Source organism: Lepisosteus oculatus, chromosome 3, assembly GCF_040954835.1.
Source record: "Lepisosteus oculatus isolate fLepOcu1 chromosome 3, fLepOcu1.hap2, whole genome shotgun sequence".
NCBI classification, from domain to species: domain Eukaryota; kingdom Metazoa; phylum Chordata; class Actinopteri; order Semionotiformes; family Lepisosteidae; genus Lepisosteus; species Lepisosteus oculatus.
This window is the reverse complement of record NC_090698.1, coordinates 30,457,989-30,475,392: the sequence shown is the minus strand read 5'-3', so window position 1 is coordinate 30,475,392 and position 17,404 is coordinate 30,457,989. Positions and strand designations below refer to the sequence as shown.

General features: G+C 36.6%; 1 protein-coding gene across 5 annotated transcripts in view; it reads right to left on the bottom strand.

The window, feature by feature from the left end:
- apc (APC regulator of WNT signaling pathway) overlaps positions 1 to 17,404 on the bottom strand; it is a 76,188-nt gene that overhangs the window by 38,389 nt on the left and 20,395 nt on the right. For all 5 annotated transcript variants that reach the window (XM_015337714.2, XM_015337724.2, XM_015337711.2 and 2 more), the window contains exon 2: positions 9,553 to 9,705. In XM_015337714.2, coding sequence (XP_015193200.2) covers positions 9,553 to 9,687 — 135 coding nt within the window. In that variant the 5' untranslated portion in view covers positions 9,688 to 9,705. The remainder of the gene's footprint in view (positions 1 to 9,552; positions 9,706 to 17,404) is intronic.

Genomic DNA, 17,404 nt, shown 5'->3' with positions numbered 1-17,404 from the left:
TTAATAGTTACACATGACAGGGTATTAAGGATAGTTGTTGGGATAATTATATAAGCCACTGCTCAACATGCAGTACCAGAAAGGTACTGGCACAGTAGGCCACATACACTTAAGCCATTCTCTGAGAGAAGAATAAATGCCCAGTCTAGGAGATCAGATCAGTACATCAGAGGTTTGGCCATAGTAACGTTTCCTCTCTGCCTATATACCCAGAAAGGGCACCTCTTTTAAAGGCCACATTCCAGCACTTCAGGCCTTCCCCTTAAAAAACAGCTTACTAGGTAACTGAGGTGGGAAAGGATTAATATTAAATTGACTATACTAAAAAGGAGGTCTTTTTGTGAACATCTTGATTTTTTTCTTAAGGTATTCATCCATTGGTTGCATTTTGTTACATTTATTTTACATAAGAAAGATCCCATCACTTTAGATTAGGCAGTTTTGCCCTGAATGGTGATATTTTTGTAAGAATAGTTTTACCTTCCCTATAATGAATTTCTGTCTTTCAAAAGCTCTTACCAAATCTTGGCTCAGTAAATGGCTAGGCTATTGTTGTGAACCTCTCAAGTGTCTCCAGACTCTCAAGTGAATATTAAATTTCTGGATATGTCCCAACTAAATATAATTGTTGTTGTTTGACTGAATGTACTACCAGCGACTAAGTTAATTTAGTTACCATTCTAAGATTCAGAATTCAGTGTAAATCTTAAAAGATCAAAAACATTAAGCACTATGTAAGACACATACTGTGCTATAGTGGAGACAAAAACCGCATGAATCAGGAATATTACACAGTATTTATAAGCCTATATGTTTTTTTAAGTTTAATTAACATTCCAAGTGATCCAGTCTGAAAACCACTGAAAATGTTGTAGTGTCCCTTATTTTCAGGTTGCACTGGTAATATATTCAACCAATTCCAAACAGCCCTCCAGTGTAATTCATTGTCTTCTTTTCTAGCATGACTAACAACCGGCAATCAATAACTAATTCACTAACATCAAGCTTGGCTCAACACAAAGGACACTGAGAAATAACTGGCTTTAATGGCTGCAGCAGGATACCATGATTTCACCCCACTTCCTGCCATGGGCGTACACTGGCGACATCCAGAATTTCCAACAACACATTAGCATGCAAAGGATGAAACTACCCATCTGAAAACCGAGGGGGCATCTTGGAAAAAAATGCCACAACAGCTTCTACAGCAGTTGTAGAAGTGCACAGAGGAGATCTGTTGACTAATGTCATTAATTGAATTCCCAAGGCCACTTTATCACGTAGGCCTACTAAAAATGTAGAGGAGAAAAACAACTAAAACTAAAACGAGGGTGGACTTTAAAATGTTCATTTGCATGATGACTGGACATTAGTTTTATTTTTTCCCATGCTACAGTACGCTTTATTTATTGGTTTAATCTACTTGCTAATCATTAAATTATGAAATGTATTGTTTTAGGCTTTCACAATCAGCAAATGAACCAGGGGAAAAGGTGGTCTTCATTTACATGCATTCCTTTGTTTACTGTTTTACATTTTAACACATTCCGTGTTCAGAAGGTTCACTGGCACATTTCTTTAACAAACTCTACATACAGTATACTGTTGACTGTTTCCTCTCCTGTAGTTAAGTGGATTTTAAGCCTGACCCTGGAGGACAACTGTCTTTTGGTTCTTGTTCTAGCAAAATTCTTAAACATGGGTCAAACTATCTCAGCTGGCTTTTTGTTTTCTTTTTTCATTTTTTTCAGCTTCTAAAATTTTAATTGGGATTTGTACCAGTTCCTGTTTCGGAAGTTTAGAACTTCCTTGATTAGGGTTATCTGAAATGTAAGATACTGGACATCTTAAGTGGGAAAACCGTAACTCATTGTAGATATGTTTGATATTTAATTTCTGTCTGCATCTGTTCATCATAAGTTGATCTATTACACCCTGTTAATTCAAAATTAGGAAATCAAAAAAATAAAAATTCAAAAGAGCCTTCTTAAAAAGTTATAGAACTTCCTTGTTAACTCTGCATGAGATTACATTGGAAAAGTTCTGCAGTGAAATGTCTGCTGCAGAACCTATGTCTTATTCACTCGTATATTACGTCATTACAGGGACTAGTGAGCAGGAAAGGCTGATTTACATCACAATTTGTGCAACAACAATAGCAACAACAACCATTCAGTATTTTCAAGTTTTGTTGTCATTTGTTTTCTGACACCATCAACTAACTTATATTTTTTATCAAGATTTAATAACCAGTGTGATAATTTGTGACTGCATTCCCTTTAAGAACTAAACTGGAATAAAAACAAATAGTTAATTAAAAAAAATAAAACTATATAATGTATAAAAATATTTTACTAGTAAACAGATATGAACATCTCTTAGAAGTAAAGGGACCATTCCACTGTGTCATTATATGTGCTAACTCTTAACTTATCTTAAAATTCTGAAAAGCACTTTATTGTATTATTGTTCAACTTTATTATTTTTCCAATGTCAAGGGAGTCTGGGAAAGCATTTTATGCCTCAAGCTTTTCACTTTTCTAGCACAGCAAACAAAAGCACCCTTGGGCAATGCTTGTCCCACAAATTCAGGTTTGTGAAGTAGTGTCTGTGTTCTCCACTTTCTCCATTGGTTGCCTTAACAACTGTCACTAGCGCTGCAGTCTTTTGTTATGCATGTCCTTAACAAAGTACAGTGTAATTTAGTTTCCTCTCTGCAATCTACCAGATAAATGAAAATGGGAGCCTTAAGGAACCAATGTTCAGTAGTGTACACTGAAAAACTAAGTGCATTATGAGACATTAACAACAGGGTTTCAAAAGGTGTGCTTATGAAAACATCCCTGCTGAACAACAGTCCCTAAAGGGCTAAAGCCACTTTAACATAGGAGTAAAACATATTTCAAGCTAAAACGTAACTGCAAACACGCCATTTACAAACATAAGGAATTATGAACTACCAATTCCTATTCAGCTGGTGACCAACTAGTGTATTGAGATCAGGAAAAATAAACCTTGTTTCTTCCAAAGCAAATCAAATGACCAGATATGAAGTTTCAATCTTGTTAGAAAGTATTTATACCATTACAGAATAAAAATGTCCGCCAATCTTGTCATAAAGACTGACAAGAAAAAAGGTGTGAAAAAAGGCTTAAGTACCCAGGGCCACCTGATAATTCATTAACTTCTCACTGTACAAATGTAATCAAAGAATACTGACAGTCAACATTTGTTTAGATGGAGACCTATGAGAGACACAAAACCCTCTAGTAGCTTTAGGTAAATTTTTATGAAAAAAAATAAATTAAGAAAACGTGTACAATTTTTAATGCGTGCTAAACTATAGCTATATAAGGCTAGACATTAAGTGTGGTAAGCAATCTCAACAGTTACTTAGATTATACACAACATTTTCTAAACTCTAGGATCATAAGAGGCACCATGGTATTCTGTCAAGGCCAGAACTGAGACAATCTATAGGTAGTGGACAAAAACAATGAAAATCTATCCATTTTCTAACTACTTCATTCAGTTTAGGGCCGAGGGGGAGCCAGAGCCTATCTCAGCACCCAGCAAGCAAAGTGTGCAAAGCCAGATACACACTGGGCGGGGCTCCATCACAGGGCAGACACACAGACATGCACACACTCACACCTGGGTTCAATTTTCCTTGGAGCCAATTAAACCATCAGTATGTCTTTGGGCTCTGGGAGGAAATCAGAGTACCTGGAGATAACGTATGTGCACCCAGGAAGAACATACAAACTCCACACAGACTGCACCACAGGTTCAGACCTGATCCATTACCTGAGTAATTATAGGACACCAGATATACTGAAAGGTAGGGCTTCTCGGATCATGATATTTGTGTATTAATACCAAGTGGAGAGCTATATTACTGTTTTACAAGGCAATAAAAGGCAAGGCAATTGAGTGCAAATTTCAACCTGGGGTGTGAGCAGCCAACATTACCAAAAATAGTCTGGCAAGAGCTCCAAAGAGAGGGGCACTATAGACTGATTGCAGAGCACACCTCACACCAGGAGGTTTACATTTGCAAACCCAGTGGTACAAAGTGCATATGCAATGGACTACCGAGCTGTGTACTATGATATAGTCAGATGAATCACTCTCTACAATGTTCTCATCAAACAGATGAATACACGTGTGGCACCAACCTTAAGCACTGTACATTCTAAATTCCTGGTTCTAGCACTGAAGAGTTCTGGTGTAAGTGGGCTGGATGTTCCTGGCACGGGTTGGATTCAGTCATTCCCTTAGAAAGCAAGGTTAATGCTAATCGCTAATTAATGGTATCAAGTGATCATATTCACCCCCATATTGGAGCATTTCTTTCCTGCCAGGTGTCTTGCAGGATGACAAGGCCCCCTATCAACACAGCTTGTGTTCAGCGTGTTCACCCAATGGTTTGATGAGCATGACACTGATGTTATTCACATGTAATAGGCTTCTCACGCTACCAGATCTGAACCCATTGAGCATCTATGGGATATTCTGGAACAATGCCTTCGAGTTTTCCATCTCCATGATCCAGGCTCTAGTCAACTGACTGTCTTAAAGAACAGTGGTGTTATATCAACCCACAGAATTACAAACACTGGTACAACCGATGACAAGGAATCTACAGGCCCGACCAGACACATATGGTGTCCAAATGCCCCATGAAGTAACCGTACGCTGGTGTTTCAATTTCTTTGTCCACTACCTGTTCACAAATGTACTGTCACTTCTACAGCAAAGCATCAGACAGAATGGTCTGCTCTCACTGCTCCCTATAAGCTCCTTTAGGAGGGATTCTTTCATATTCAAGGGTTTTGTTTGACACTGAAGTGTAAGTACTCTGCTTACCTCCCTTCCTTCATTTGCCAGTCGTGGATGCATGACACTTCTCTTAACACAATGACAGGACACGAGTGAATGATGAATGACACTATTTGCCATTCTGTCACCTCCGTATTTTGACAGATTGAGCAACGTGTCCATTATCAAGAGCAGTCATGAAAACAAGCACAGTTGTCAGAAATTCTGATTTTTAAGTCTGATACTGTGACTTGCATTAATCTAAGAAATAACTATGGATGTTCCACACACATTTCATAAATTATATGCCCACAGGTCCGTATTATATGTAGGGCATATAGTATGCATAGAGCATGCAGTGGCCTAATTTATTTGCACAATTTCAGAGTAATAAAATGAATTAACATTCAGAGTTAATCTGTCTTTTGCTGAAAGAGCTTAACATATAAGCATATCAAACAGCAGTCAAATCTCACCAGGGACAAATTAGTCATCTTGGGTAATAAGAAAGAGCATACATTTTATTTGGGTATCCTTAAGGAAAAACCATAGCAATATTTAGCCTCTATGTATAATTTCTTTAAAACTCAAGACATAAAATTATACATGAATCATTTACAGTATGTTAACATTAAAAAGAGGTTACAAAAAAGCAAGGAAATTGAAAAAAACCAGCAGCTGTCTCCAATGTAGACTAAATTTTAAGTTCCCCAGGTTTTGGAAAAGAATGCTAAGGATACATGTAAAATCATTACCTCTCCACAAAGAAGTCTTAAGCCTGAATTAAAAACCAAAGAACTAAAACGTTTAGCATTCATTCAACATTCAAAAACCCTACACCCAAAGACTAGCACATAAACCTTATGTCAGTACATAAGGATTTAGTAGACATGCAATTTAAAAAGTGTTAAGAATAAGGTCAATTGTATTTTAATTAAATCTTTTACCAGCTTCAAGCTGTTATTTATATTTTTTAAAAGGCTTTGTGGTTTTGGGGTGATTCCCAAGTTCAGGCTTTCCAGAAACATCTTCCACTGAAAAGGGCATGCATCTCCAATACTCTGCTACTCCACACTCTGCTAGCTCAGTCTAATCCAGTCCTCTGTATGATGCATGAGCCATCTTAGCTTTCCAGCACTAAGCCTAACACCCTTTCTTCCTTTAATCATTCTTTAACGTCAGTAACAGATGAAGCTGGCATGAGAAATCCTCTGCTCTGGACAAGAAAAGAGCAGCCTCTTGCTGAAGGTGTTCCAAATATGCTTGCACAACGCTTTGAAAGTCAACAAAAGGCTCGTTCAAATTCACTCATGCAACTGGTTAAAAAAATTAATTCTAATAATTCTTTGCATTTATTTAGCACTTTGATCCCAAAGCACATTATTAACAGAAAAGCATCCACTTCACCCACATCTGTAGTGCAACACCCATCTGGGTCAGGCAACCCAGCCCTCCCGCACCTCAAAGATCAAGCAGAGAAGTGAGAAACTGTTTCACCAATTGAATTAATGCATAACAAAAAGAAGGTCAGACTGCATCAGAGCAGACTGTACCTTAGCCAGAATGGTTAACTAATTGTTCATTTAAACAACAGCAACTACAAAAGCACAGTGTTTCCATTTACCATACCGGAACACTGTTTTGGAAATTGTGGTCCAAAAGCGAAGAGTGTCAACTACTTGTCCACAAACACCACTTGCGTCAGCAACCTGTTTGCCAACTGTGTTCTCCCACCCCAATACCGAACACGCTGTTTGTATGTACAAAACAGTAGAAAAGACAAACAGCCTTGCTTTAAGTTTAATGTATTCAACAGTACTAGTGGAGATCTGTGGAAGTGAATGAGCTAATTTTTAGTTGAGGAGGTTTATTACAATTATACCACACTTAACATTTTACTGTAACAAATTAAACCAAAGTACTAAAAAACATCATTAAGCTTGCAGAAAAAATAAAAAAATATATAAGCTTATCATAGTACATATATTAAAGCCAGGAAACGTTAAAATGAGTCACTGATCACATCATGAATCGAAGAATATATCCACCTCTACACAGTTGCCCATGCCTGCCAAATGGCAAAAAATGAACAGGTTACCGATGATAAATAACTATACATAATCTAAAAAGAATTTCAAGATCTAGGTAAAAGTGTGTCACAATATGCGAGAACATCCTATACAGGTTCCACATACTCAAGATGTAACAGAATAACTAATGCCGGCGTCACACTACATGACTCGCCACGACTTCTAGTCAGAGAGCATGCCAAACTTAAGGACTGCAGTTGCTAAATCTCAGTGCCTTTTCTGTCCTAGAGTGTGTCAAATAATACGACTAGGAATCACAGGGGGTGACAAATTACACGATTCCCTCAAAACTTTTCATCACGGTTCCAAATCTCGTATTGCACTGCAAAAGTACTGCAAGGTTGCCTCATTCTGGCAGCCAAACAACATGGAGCACACTGGAATCAGAGGAGGAGCACCCCACAAATGTAAACAAACAACATGGAGAACAAGGAGATAGTTGCCGCCATTGCTGTAGCCCAGGGGTGCCCACGTTTTGTTAATGTAAGATCTACTTTTTCATTTGTGAGTCCAGCACGATCTACCAGTGTGAACTTGAAGCTCTGATATAGGAAAAACAAACTGTCTGCACATCAGTACAATTATGATACCCATCACTAAAATAACAGCAAATAAAAGCAAGTGACTCATGCTTAGTAGGGACATGTTCCTTATTTTAGAAAAAGGAATATCCTACCTTAATGCGAGCATTGGCACTGAGAAGCTTACTTGAGAACACTCAAGTAACACCATTGATCATGTCGATTACATTTTTATTTTGTTCCCGCAGCTCAACATTAAGCTCATTCAGCAGTTCAGTCAAGTCTGTGAGGAATGCTAAATACAGAAGTCACTGGTCATCCTCTATTTGGGCAAATTCACCATGTTTAGATGACTTGAGAAACTCTTTCATTTCAGACAAAAGCTTTCTGAATCTCCAAACAGCAAGTCAGCACCCTCAGCAAAAGCTTTTTTTAATTAATTCTCGATCCCTGAATTATTTTTTGTGTTTAGCCAGGACGTGTCTCATACGGAACGATGCGATGTTTGCCGCTTTCCCTCTTGTATTAGGCCTTGTGAAAACCAAACGCTGATGTGGAGATTTTAAGCTTTCCCTACTTTTCTATAACTCACTTTTAGCGAGAAAGTCCACATCATACGTTTTGTTTGCCATTTTGAAATGTTGCTCTACATTTCCGTTTCATGTAGACACTACCATTGCAGATTTGAATGCCAAAGTACAAAGTACAAAAAAATAATTATGCTCCCATTCCTCGTCATTCACTCTCACTCAAATAGGCAATCAAACTTATCAAACTGTTGGCGAATTTGTCACGGCCGGTCTGTTTCGCTCCACTATGCACTGTAGCAAATGTGGTATTCGTGCGGCTATAATCAAAAGAACGTTCTTGGGTAGCACACACAACACTATTTACAGAGCCCCTGCAGCCTCCCCCCCCCAGTGTCAGCCAGCACTCAGGTAAGTGACTTTTACAACCCATTCAACAAGGGTTCAACACACACAAGGGCAGTAAAATGAATGAAATTACATGCACAGATCTGAATGTTTTTTTAAGGCTATCGAAAAAAGTAAAATAGCCCATTTATTTTTTGCCAAACAATCTTGCAATCGATCGACTGGCAAGCACTCCATGATCGACTGGTTGGGCACCCCTACTGTGGCCTGTGCTCTCCTTTGTGACCAGAAAAAAAGAGAACGATACGCCAAAAAAAGTAGAGTAGACCACATATTTTTGATCATGGACAAAATTATTTGACCGCCATTGTTCTTCACTGTGGGTATTTTATGCATTGTACTTCCGGTTGAGCGCTCATTGGCTGTTGACTGTTGCAGACACAAGACCCCACCCCGACGACCTGTGATTCACTCTGGAAAAAACCAAACCAGTTTGATTTTGTCGAGTCACACAGAGTCGCAAGGGCTCTTAAAAATCCTATCATATTGGGGGTGTCACACCACGCAACTGACGGTAACGGGTGTGCACTGCGTGTCTCTACAACTCTGTGATTTTCTTATGATTATGTAAATGTAGGCTATGACTGAAAATCTGTAGTGCATAAGTCGTGTAGTGCAACGTCGGCATAAGGTCATGTCGTAGCTCACAATACTAAGCTACTCTTGACTTCCATAAACCCTCACAATCTCAATACTAGATCAATTGTTTGGAGTAATGCCCTAAGGTTTACAGTGCATGAGTAGCCATTAATAAACCTTGACCACCTCCAGGGAACATGATTTCAGCTTAGCCAGTAATATTCCCATACTCATCAATTAACTTAACAATATTTAAGTTCAGAGCTTGTCAGACATCTTCAAGAAAGATGATCATGCTACAGAAGCAAAATAGTCATTACAAACATAAGATGAGTGCCAAAACAGCTCTATTACCAACAGGGGACAAATTTAACTTACATCCATGGCAATATGATTTTTTCCCCACCAAAAATGGTGTAAGAAAGGTTTATACCTTTTGAGCTTTGAAAATGTCACTTTGTAGAACACGCAAGCATCCAATGACTCTCACATTTACTGTAATTACTGCACAATTTTTGCATTAGTCTGGATTCAGTAATAACTGATAATCCTAGTCTTCTCAAGCAACCTATAAACACACATTACAAAAATCTTGAATTTTCTTACCTTCATGTTTGAAGCTTCTGTCTCAAGTTTAGTCAGGTGATTGGAATTATCCTCTAGCTCTTGACGAAGATTGGAGTTCTCCATTTTAAGTGCCTCTACTTGCTTTAGCAGCTGATCATAAGAAGCTGCAGCCATCTTGAACTACTTCTTGACCTGTTCAGGAACAATGCAAGGATAAAATCGTCCATTACAAAGTTCTTTATAAATATCTGAACTGTGAATATGCATATAAAACATAGTGAATTGCATTAAATATTAACTGCTACAAGTGGTATATTAAAAATCTCAAATCTGTGCAGCTAATGTTTTTGAAATAAAGAACCAAGTCTGAAATATAAGTGGAATATTCAAGTGTATTAAAATGACAAACACAAAGCACTCAAAGCAAACTGTACTTTGGAGAAATATGATTATGACAAATTGCTTGTTATGCTTTAAAAATGGATCCATATTTTCAGTAACATTAAATGAATAATTTTAAAGAAAATGTTTATTAAATATGTGACTATAATATATCTTAAAAATAAGTGTAATTATATACACGTTAACCAAAATCTACTTTAACAGTTTTCAGTATTCAGGCAGGTAGCATCCAGTTTTTATTCGGCAATCACTTGCCCTGTCATCTTGTGAATTATATAAAGGTACTGTGACAGAGTGAAAACAACTAAAAATGTTTAGTTATGGTCATCCAAATGAATAACAAACATTCAGCAACAAAACATCCAGTGAGGTGAAGCTGTCCTATTACAATGTAAACAAGCAGGTGTGTGAATCCAATAGAAACATTGCTCTCAACTTCGAAAAGATTTTGCCCACAGATACTACTTGTTAACTCTGCATGCCGATCACATTTGAACATTTCAGCGATGAAATGTCTGCTATGCAACCTGTACTTTTCCAATGTACATCACATTACATTAATCATTACAGTGCATAGAGAGCAGGAAGTGTCAAATTGTGTTACAATTTGAGGAAACTCTCAGGGAGTGCGACAACAGTACTTTCACAAACTTCACAGTTTTGTGCATAATTTGAAAGTTGTAAAATGTTTCTATACTGTCAATGAATTTGTTTTATTACTGAGATTTAATAACCGGTCTGAGTATTTTGGAACTGCAGTTCCCTTTTAAGGGTATATACAGCTCAATTGCATTGAAAGATTGACATTGTTGCTAAGGGAAATTTCAGCAATTTCTTAAAATGTTGTGAGTAATATTTTCAATAATGCAAACCGGAGCACTAACAAAGACTAATCTGACATACTGATGAATGGCAGTTTTCATTTAAGAATTATTACATTGGTCACGCCATCTCTATTTTCACCAGCTCAGCATAAAGTTGAAGTTCATTCCTAATACATTAACACAATTTGGTATCTTCAGAAAAACCCCAGTTTCAAAGCATATTGTGACTCCCAGCTTGAATAATTAGAATATTTCTGGCATTCTTAGCTGAGGAAATTCCATTTCATTTATATATGGATATTGGTTTGACTCTCAGACCAACTTTCTACCAAACATACCTAGGCAGAATTCCCAAGAAGAATGAGCAAGTAAAAAACATTGGGAAACAGTTTACTTCTCATATTGGTGGGTGCTGCTGCTGTTTTAGACCTTCTCACCTTACATTTCTTTTCTAGTATTAGTATTAAAAATACTAATATTAGTCATTTTCATAAGTGACTTAAAGCATGGAAATAGTACAGATATTTACATATATCCTACATATCCTATGTAAAGCAGAATGTTCTCATAACATTGTACATCTTTAAAGAGCAGATGTTTGGGTCTTAAATCACACCACAGAGTTCTGAATGCTGTGTAATACACACAGTCTCTCTTCTCTGGCACCCATTTCCCCTGAAGAGCTATAAAAACCCAATTCCCTAAGTATTAGGTCAGTCATGGATTGGAGAACATCAAGTATCAGAAAAGCCATTTCAATTAATGAAAAATTAAATAACACCATTTCATTTCATTTCAGCCTGAAGTAAACTAAGCAAGGGATGAAATGTTCACATTTACTATGCAATAGTAAGACCATTATAATAACGGTCACACGTTTTGTCCCTATGTTATAAAAAATAACTGCTACTCTGGAATCAACCCAGAAAAAAACAAACAGACATTTGAGCGCTGAAAGGAATACCCTATGCTGACATGCTAAAAGAACTGAATCTTATATGTTCTTACAATGTTTGTAGTTACGTTCACAATTCATGCTAAATTAAAATGGATTGTTTCATGAAAGGGGCTTAAGACAAACTAATGATTAGCTTACAATATGCCAAAACAAACTTTCAAAACAATCTAGCTTTTGTCACCCAAACATGATTAAAAACATTGATGCCTGTTTAAACTTGGTATTGGAGAAATTCAAATTTCAAAAATTTACATTAAATATTTTAGAATGTTCAATGGTGGTCAAGGTTTTTCCCCATGCTACTACCTAGTGTGTTGAGAGTTTATATCTTTTGACAATGCTGAATATGACAACAGACAATAAAAAGATTAGGTGTTAGGCGTCTGTCAGAGAAGGTAATGTCACCTGTAATGGTGTATTCATTAGCATATCTTACTGTTACACTTAACACCCTGTGGCAACAACTTGCAACAGTATTTTGACATTTCTCACTAGCACTGACAGCGATACCATGTCAGTGCTGCCACTGACATAACAATTTGCTTCTGAATATGTGTCAAGACATTCCCACAAAACCAGCAGCAGAACACATCCCTAAAAAGTATAAAAAACAATATGATACACTATAATGTAGACCACTATCTTTGAATATTTGTGAAGTGAAAGATAAGTGTTTTGGGAGATTCTGATTCACTCATCTTGGGTCTTTAATTGGGAAATGGTAAGAAAAACAAACTACAATTCTAGCTGTGACAAAGAAGACAATATAACATACTGTGAGGATTACATTGTACATCTGGAATGTTTACCGTGAACATCTGTACCTCAGTACATTCAGTATAGCACTGCCTTGTCAAGCGAGGAGCTGCAATACCTAGAGCATAAAGCTGCATTAACACTTCAGTAAGAATGTTTCACATCACAGTGCAAATTAATTTCCTCAGCTGATATGATTCATACCAAGATACAGAAATGCATATACCAATGCAATGCTGGTACCCATTTATAAAGCCGGATGGACTGGAGCAATCAGGGTAAAGTACTTTGATCAAGGATATAATAGCAATGTCCATGTGGGGGTACTGGACCCACAGCCTTCCTGTAAATCATCTTTACCATGACTCTTTGCTAACCTCTTTACAGTAGTAATGAAAACAAATAAAATACACTCATTTTGGTTGAGGACTTATGCATACTGCACTTGCCTTCCTTTGTTTCCAATGACGATATCATAAATAAATGGCTAATAAGTGGTCTAATGATCTTCCCATCTACCATCTTAAAAATATCTGAGCATCATTTACCACGTAATAGATAAAAATAGACATTTAGCATACCAACCCTTCATTTGATGGAAGGGATACCTTCCTTAATAGTCAAAGCAAAGCTCATTAAACAAAAAGGCATTAAAAGAAGTTGTATATATACTGATAGCACTAAAAGAGGATAAACAGTATGCTAGCTGTCAAGGAAGAAGTCTGTGTTAGTTCTTCAATTGATAAACCAAGCAAATTTATCTTTTCCATCGTAAAATCTTGCATTTTAGTTACTTTCACTTAAGTTCTTGGTATAGTTGTCCCATTCACATCTTTATTTACCCATCACAGTTGAGTGGTACGCACACTTGAAGGTGCAAAACGGTGTTCACCTTTTCCATGCCTTTTCAAAATGTCTAGCTTCGTATCAAGATTAACATTAGTATACTTCTAAAAGGTGATGTACTTAATCCTGAACAGAATAGGAAATTTGAAAAGAAATATACATTATTCATAAGGAAACTACTTTCCCCTACAAGAAAAGTCATTTGAGCAAAACTGTCAATATAGTTTTGTATTAAAGACTGCTATTCAAATTACTGATATATAAAAGTGTTAAAAAAAAGTATTAACATTATTATTAAAATGTAACAAAAGAAAGGAAGAGCACAGTATTAATACACTTGCCCAAAATGACCATTGTTACAGACACCACGTACTTTATTCCAAAGCCTACAAAATTCCTCAGCTGCACCACATCTCTGACAAAACAAAACCTATATCACAAGAGCATACAAGGGGTCTTTTACAACCATTAATGGCATGGATTCTTTCACACAGCTGGAGCTTTGGCTGATTAAGTGACTACATATTTAGTTGTGCCTTGTGTAGGTAAACTCTGGTTAAGTAAAAATCAATTTTATTCATGCCTTCTTTTTTCCCCAAACAAAGGACAGGTGACCCTTTATATATTGCTGTGCTGCCTGTCTGTCAAGTGTTATCCAGGATGTTGAGCCCATCTCTGAAGATTATTAAAGAACTGATACAAAATGCCAGTATACTCATCAAATATTCTTTTATAATCCAAAAATGCATCACTCTGTCTTAAAGAAACACAATGTATTTGTCTCATTTTGCTTGTTTGGCTACTAGTAGCAAAGTGGCCTGAGGTTCTCATTTTCCTACTTCCCACTTCCTGAAAGAAGCCAGACTATCAGCTGTTGACAAAAAACTTTTTGTTGCTCAGTTTTTATTTTTGAGTATGCCAAATATTAAAGTATTAAAATAACTGCACTCTTAATGTTAAGACTTTAAGGCTACATATTTCAATTAACATCTGAGAATATGTGATGCAGCCATTCTTGTGAATTTAAAATCACTAGTTATTAGTTTGTGCTTAAGTACATGAGGATAATTATTCTTGAAATCAGTGGAGCAGGAGAAAAGCTTGCCATGACAGGTTCATGATACCGTACCCTCCTACAGGTTAACAGGAAGGGGCTATAAAAACAATTACTATCATCAAAAAAACAAATTAAAAAATTTAAAGCTTAAAATGTAACCACAGAAAGAAGCAGCCATTTAAAAAAAATGCTTTTTAAACATGCTTGCAAGGCTTTTTTTTGATGGACCATGAAATTGCAGGTGCTGGTCTTACATGCTTAAGTGAACAATCTGTTAAATCTGTGCCTTTGCCACACCAAGCTGGTGTTAAATGCAAATTCCAATGTACCAAAGAACAGATGGGGCCTATTTTGATATCTTCCACATATTAAAATACATTGTAATACAAAGACTAGTGTATTTTGATCACTTATAAATGGGAAAAATTCTTATTCTTATATATAAAAACAAATTAAACAGGATATTCTCTTTTGAGTGTGTTTGCCAATTCAAGCTATGGGCAGGTTGTGAATAGTATATTTTTCTTGTCTACAGAATGCTATATGCATCTAGCACAGCCATTATAAACTAACACTGTAATTTATTTTCCAAATTCTGTAAATTATGTGCCAGATTTAATTGAAAAAATCTGGAATCTCTGCACAGCTACCGCGGGTCATATGCTCAATGTACAAACCTTTCAGAGACAACAATGAGAAAGGACAACAATTAATCAATTCTTAACTGAAGCAACAGGGGGGAAAACCTGTTGTAAGATCATTTTTTAAAGGTATAAAAGCAATAAAAATGGAAATGAATTGTTATAACCAAAGTTTTATTACAGTAAAGCATTCAGATCTTAAACTTATAGGATTTAGTGTAATGACTGGACATTTTTTCTAAATATTGCTCTAGTTCTTGAATAAGATAACTGCTATCGTGTTATTAGACTTTTGAAAAACAACATTCCAGCCTTTAGGACTAAACTTTCATTCATTTTTCCCCCACAGGTATCTGTACTAGGACCACTGATCATCCAAAATCAAATTATCTAGATTTTTGTATACCTAGCGATGTAGTCAAATTCATTGATGGTTCTAAAATATTTGGGTATCCCAACACTGTACAAGATGTAAAGGAGATGCAAAAGACTAAACAAATTTCAAGATCAGGCCAACACCTGGCAAGAGACATTTAATGTTGACAAGTATCACCTACCCACAGGTAGCATATACACGGAATTATAAATATGAAATGGTATATACTGAGAAGCAACAAAATAGAAGACAAACCCAATATTTTAACTTATGAAATAAATGCATCATATCTGTAAAACCAATACACTGTGGCACAAAAGAGAAGAGGTGAAACTGACTGATGGTAAAGAACATGAATTAAGAGACTTGAGTGTGGTGTGAGAAGAAAAAACATTATGGTGCATCTGGTTTTACTTACACTGAATTAGAATATAATCCAAGGCCCAAGTGTGTTCTGACCAATAGTAAAATCTAAAAAAAACCTGTAACACTTACAAACCATAAAGCCCACAGAAGTCAGCGGAATGTTTTAAAAATTAATTTAATTTGAGAAAGAAAAAACATTCTACATAAATCAGCAATTCTGATGGACATAATTCTAGAGGCATCTTGTGCTGTTTCACTTCTAAATGCTCACATCTAAACAAATGTATTTTTAATTATGAAATTAAAATTGGCAAAGATGCAGCTTCTCATCCGAACACCATTCTGATGTCCACTAATACTGTGAGCGGTCATATTGATTATGCAAAATGACATAAGAGCAAGGCATGGGGAAAAAGATGATTAAAGAGATGATTAAGGGACAGATAAGCTAATGGCGTATGTTCAGTACACTTGGGAAACAGTACAAGTAGATTTGTTTCAGGAAGGCACAACCGTCATGTGCTACTGGAGAGAAATGTATAAGTCTTTATAACAGGAGAACATAAGAAACAGCTGTGTATAGATCTTCACTGATGTGGAAAAAACCAAACCTGATACCAAAAGTGGGCTTGACAGCAAAACAAAACCGTGGCTGCAGAAGCTCAGTGGAGAGACTGCATGATTCACAAGGAGGCCCATGTTGGTAGAAACACGTATACTTATCTTGAATCAGTTTTGAGTCATGCTGCAACAATAGCTCATTTTATTAAAGCAAAACAAGTCTCTACAAGATGCTGAAGAAATGAGACCAGAGCATTGGTGCTTACAAAATAGAGTATACTTTACTGGGAAGCAGTCTAACCCATGTTTGATCGGAGAGATGCATTTTTTTTTGAGTGAAAAATTCTGCCCCGAAGGGCATTTATGTGACATCAAATGGTCGATAGGAGTAAATTTAATTTCAAATCATCAAACCAGACACTACAAGAAAGAGAAACTTAACAAAATTAAAGCCCTTCCCGACAGCTTGGATCTTCAAAGATAAATCTCCAAATATGTCCAACACTCTCATAGAAATATCATCCAATTACTCAACAACCAAGGACATAAAATAGCACACAGCTGAATACCTCACTACAGTCCATCCATTCATTCATTTACCAACTACTTTATCCAATAAAAGGTCACCTTTTTTTTTTATATATAGCCGCAGCCTTTCCCAGCAAGCAATGGGTGCATACATGCACTCACACCAGGGCAAATTTTCCCAGAAGCCAATTAACCTCCCAGTATGTCTGGACTGTGGGAGGAAACCCTTAAGAACATGGGAATAATTCCATGCAGGTAGCACCCCAGGAACTGAACCCAGGGCCCAGCACTTAAAAGCTGCAATGTGCGTCACTGTGCCACCTACCTCTTTATAGTCCAAGCCTATTAAAATCTTTGCTGACCTAACTGTATTTTTTAAAAATCTGTTGTCCATAATAGATCATAATGACTGAAATATCATGTGACAGCATTCTGACATAGCATTCTCTGACTTTGAACTCAAAGCAAACTGTCCCCAGATTTCAAGTGTAACAATTTTTTCTCCCATTAGCACTGGAACATTTTAAATATTCCTGAAAAATTCCAGTACACCCCAATATATTTTCTAAGGGGCAC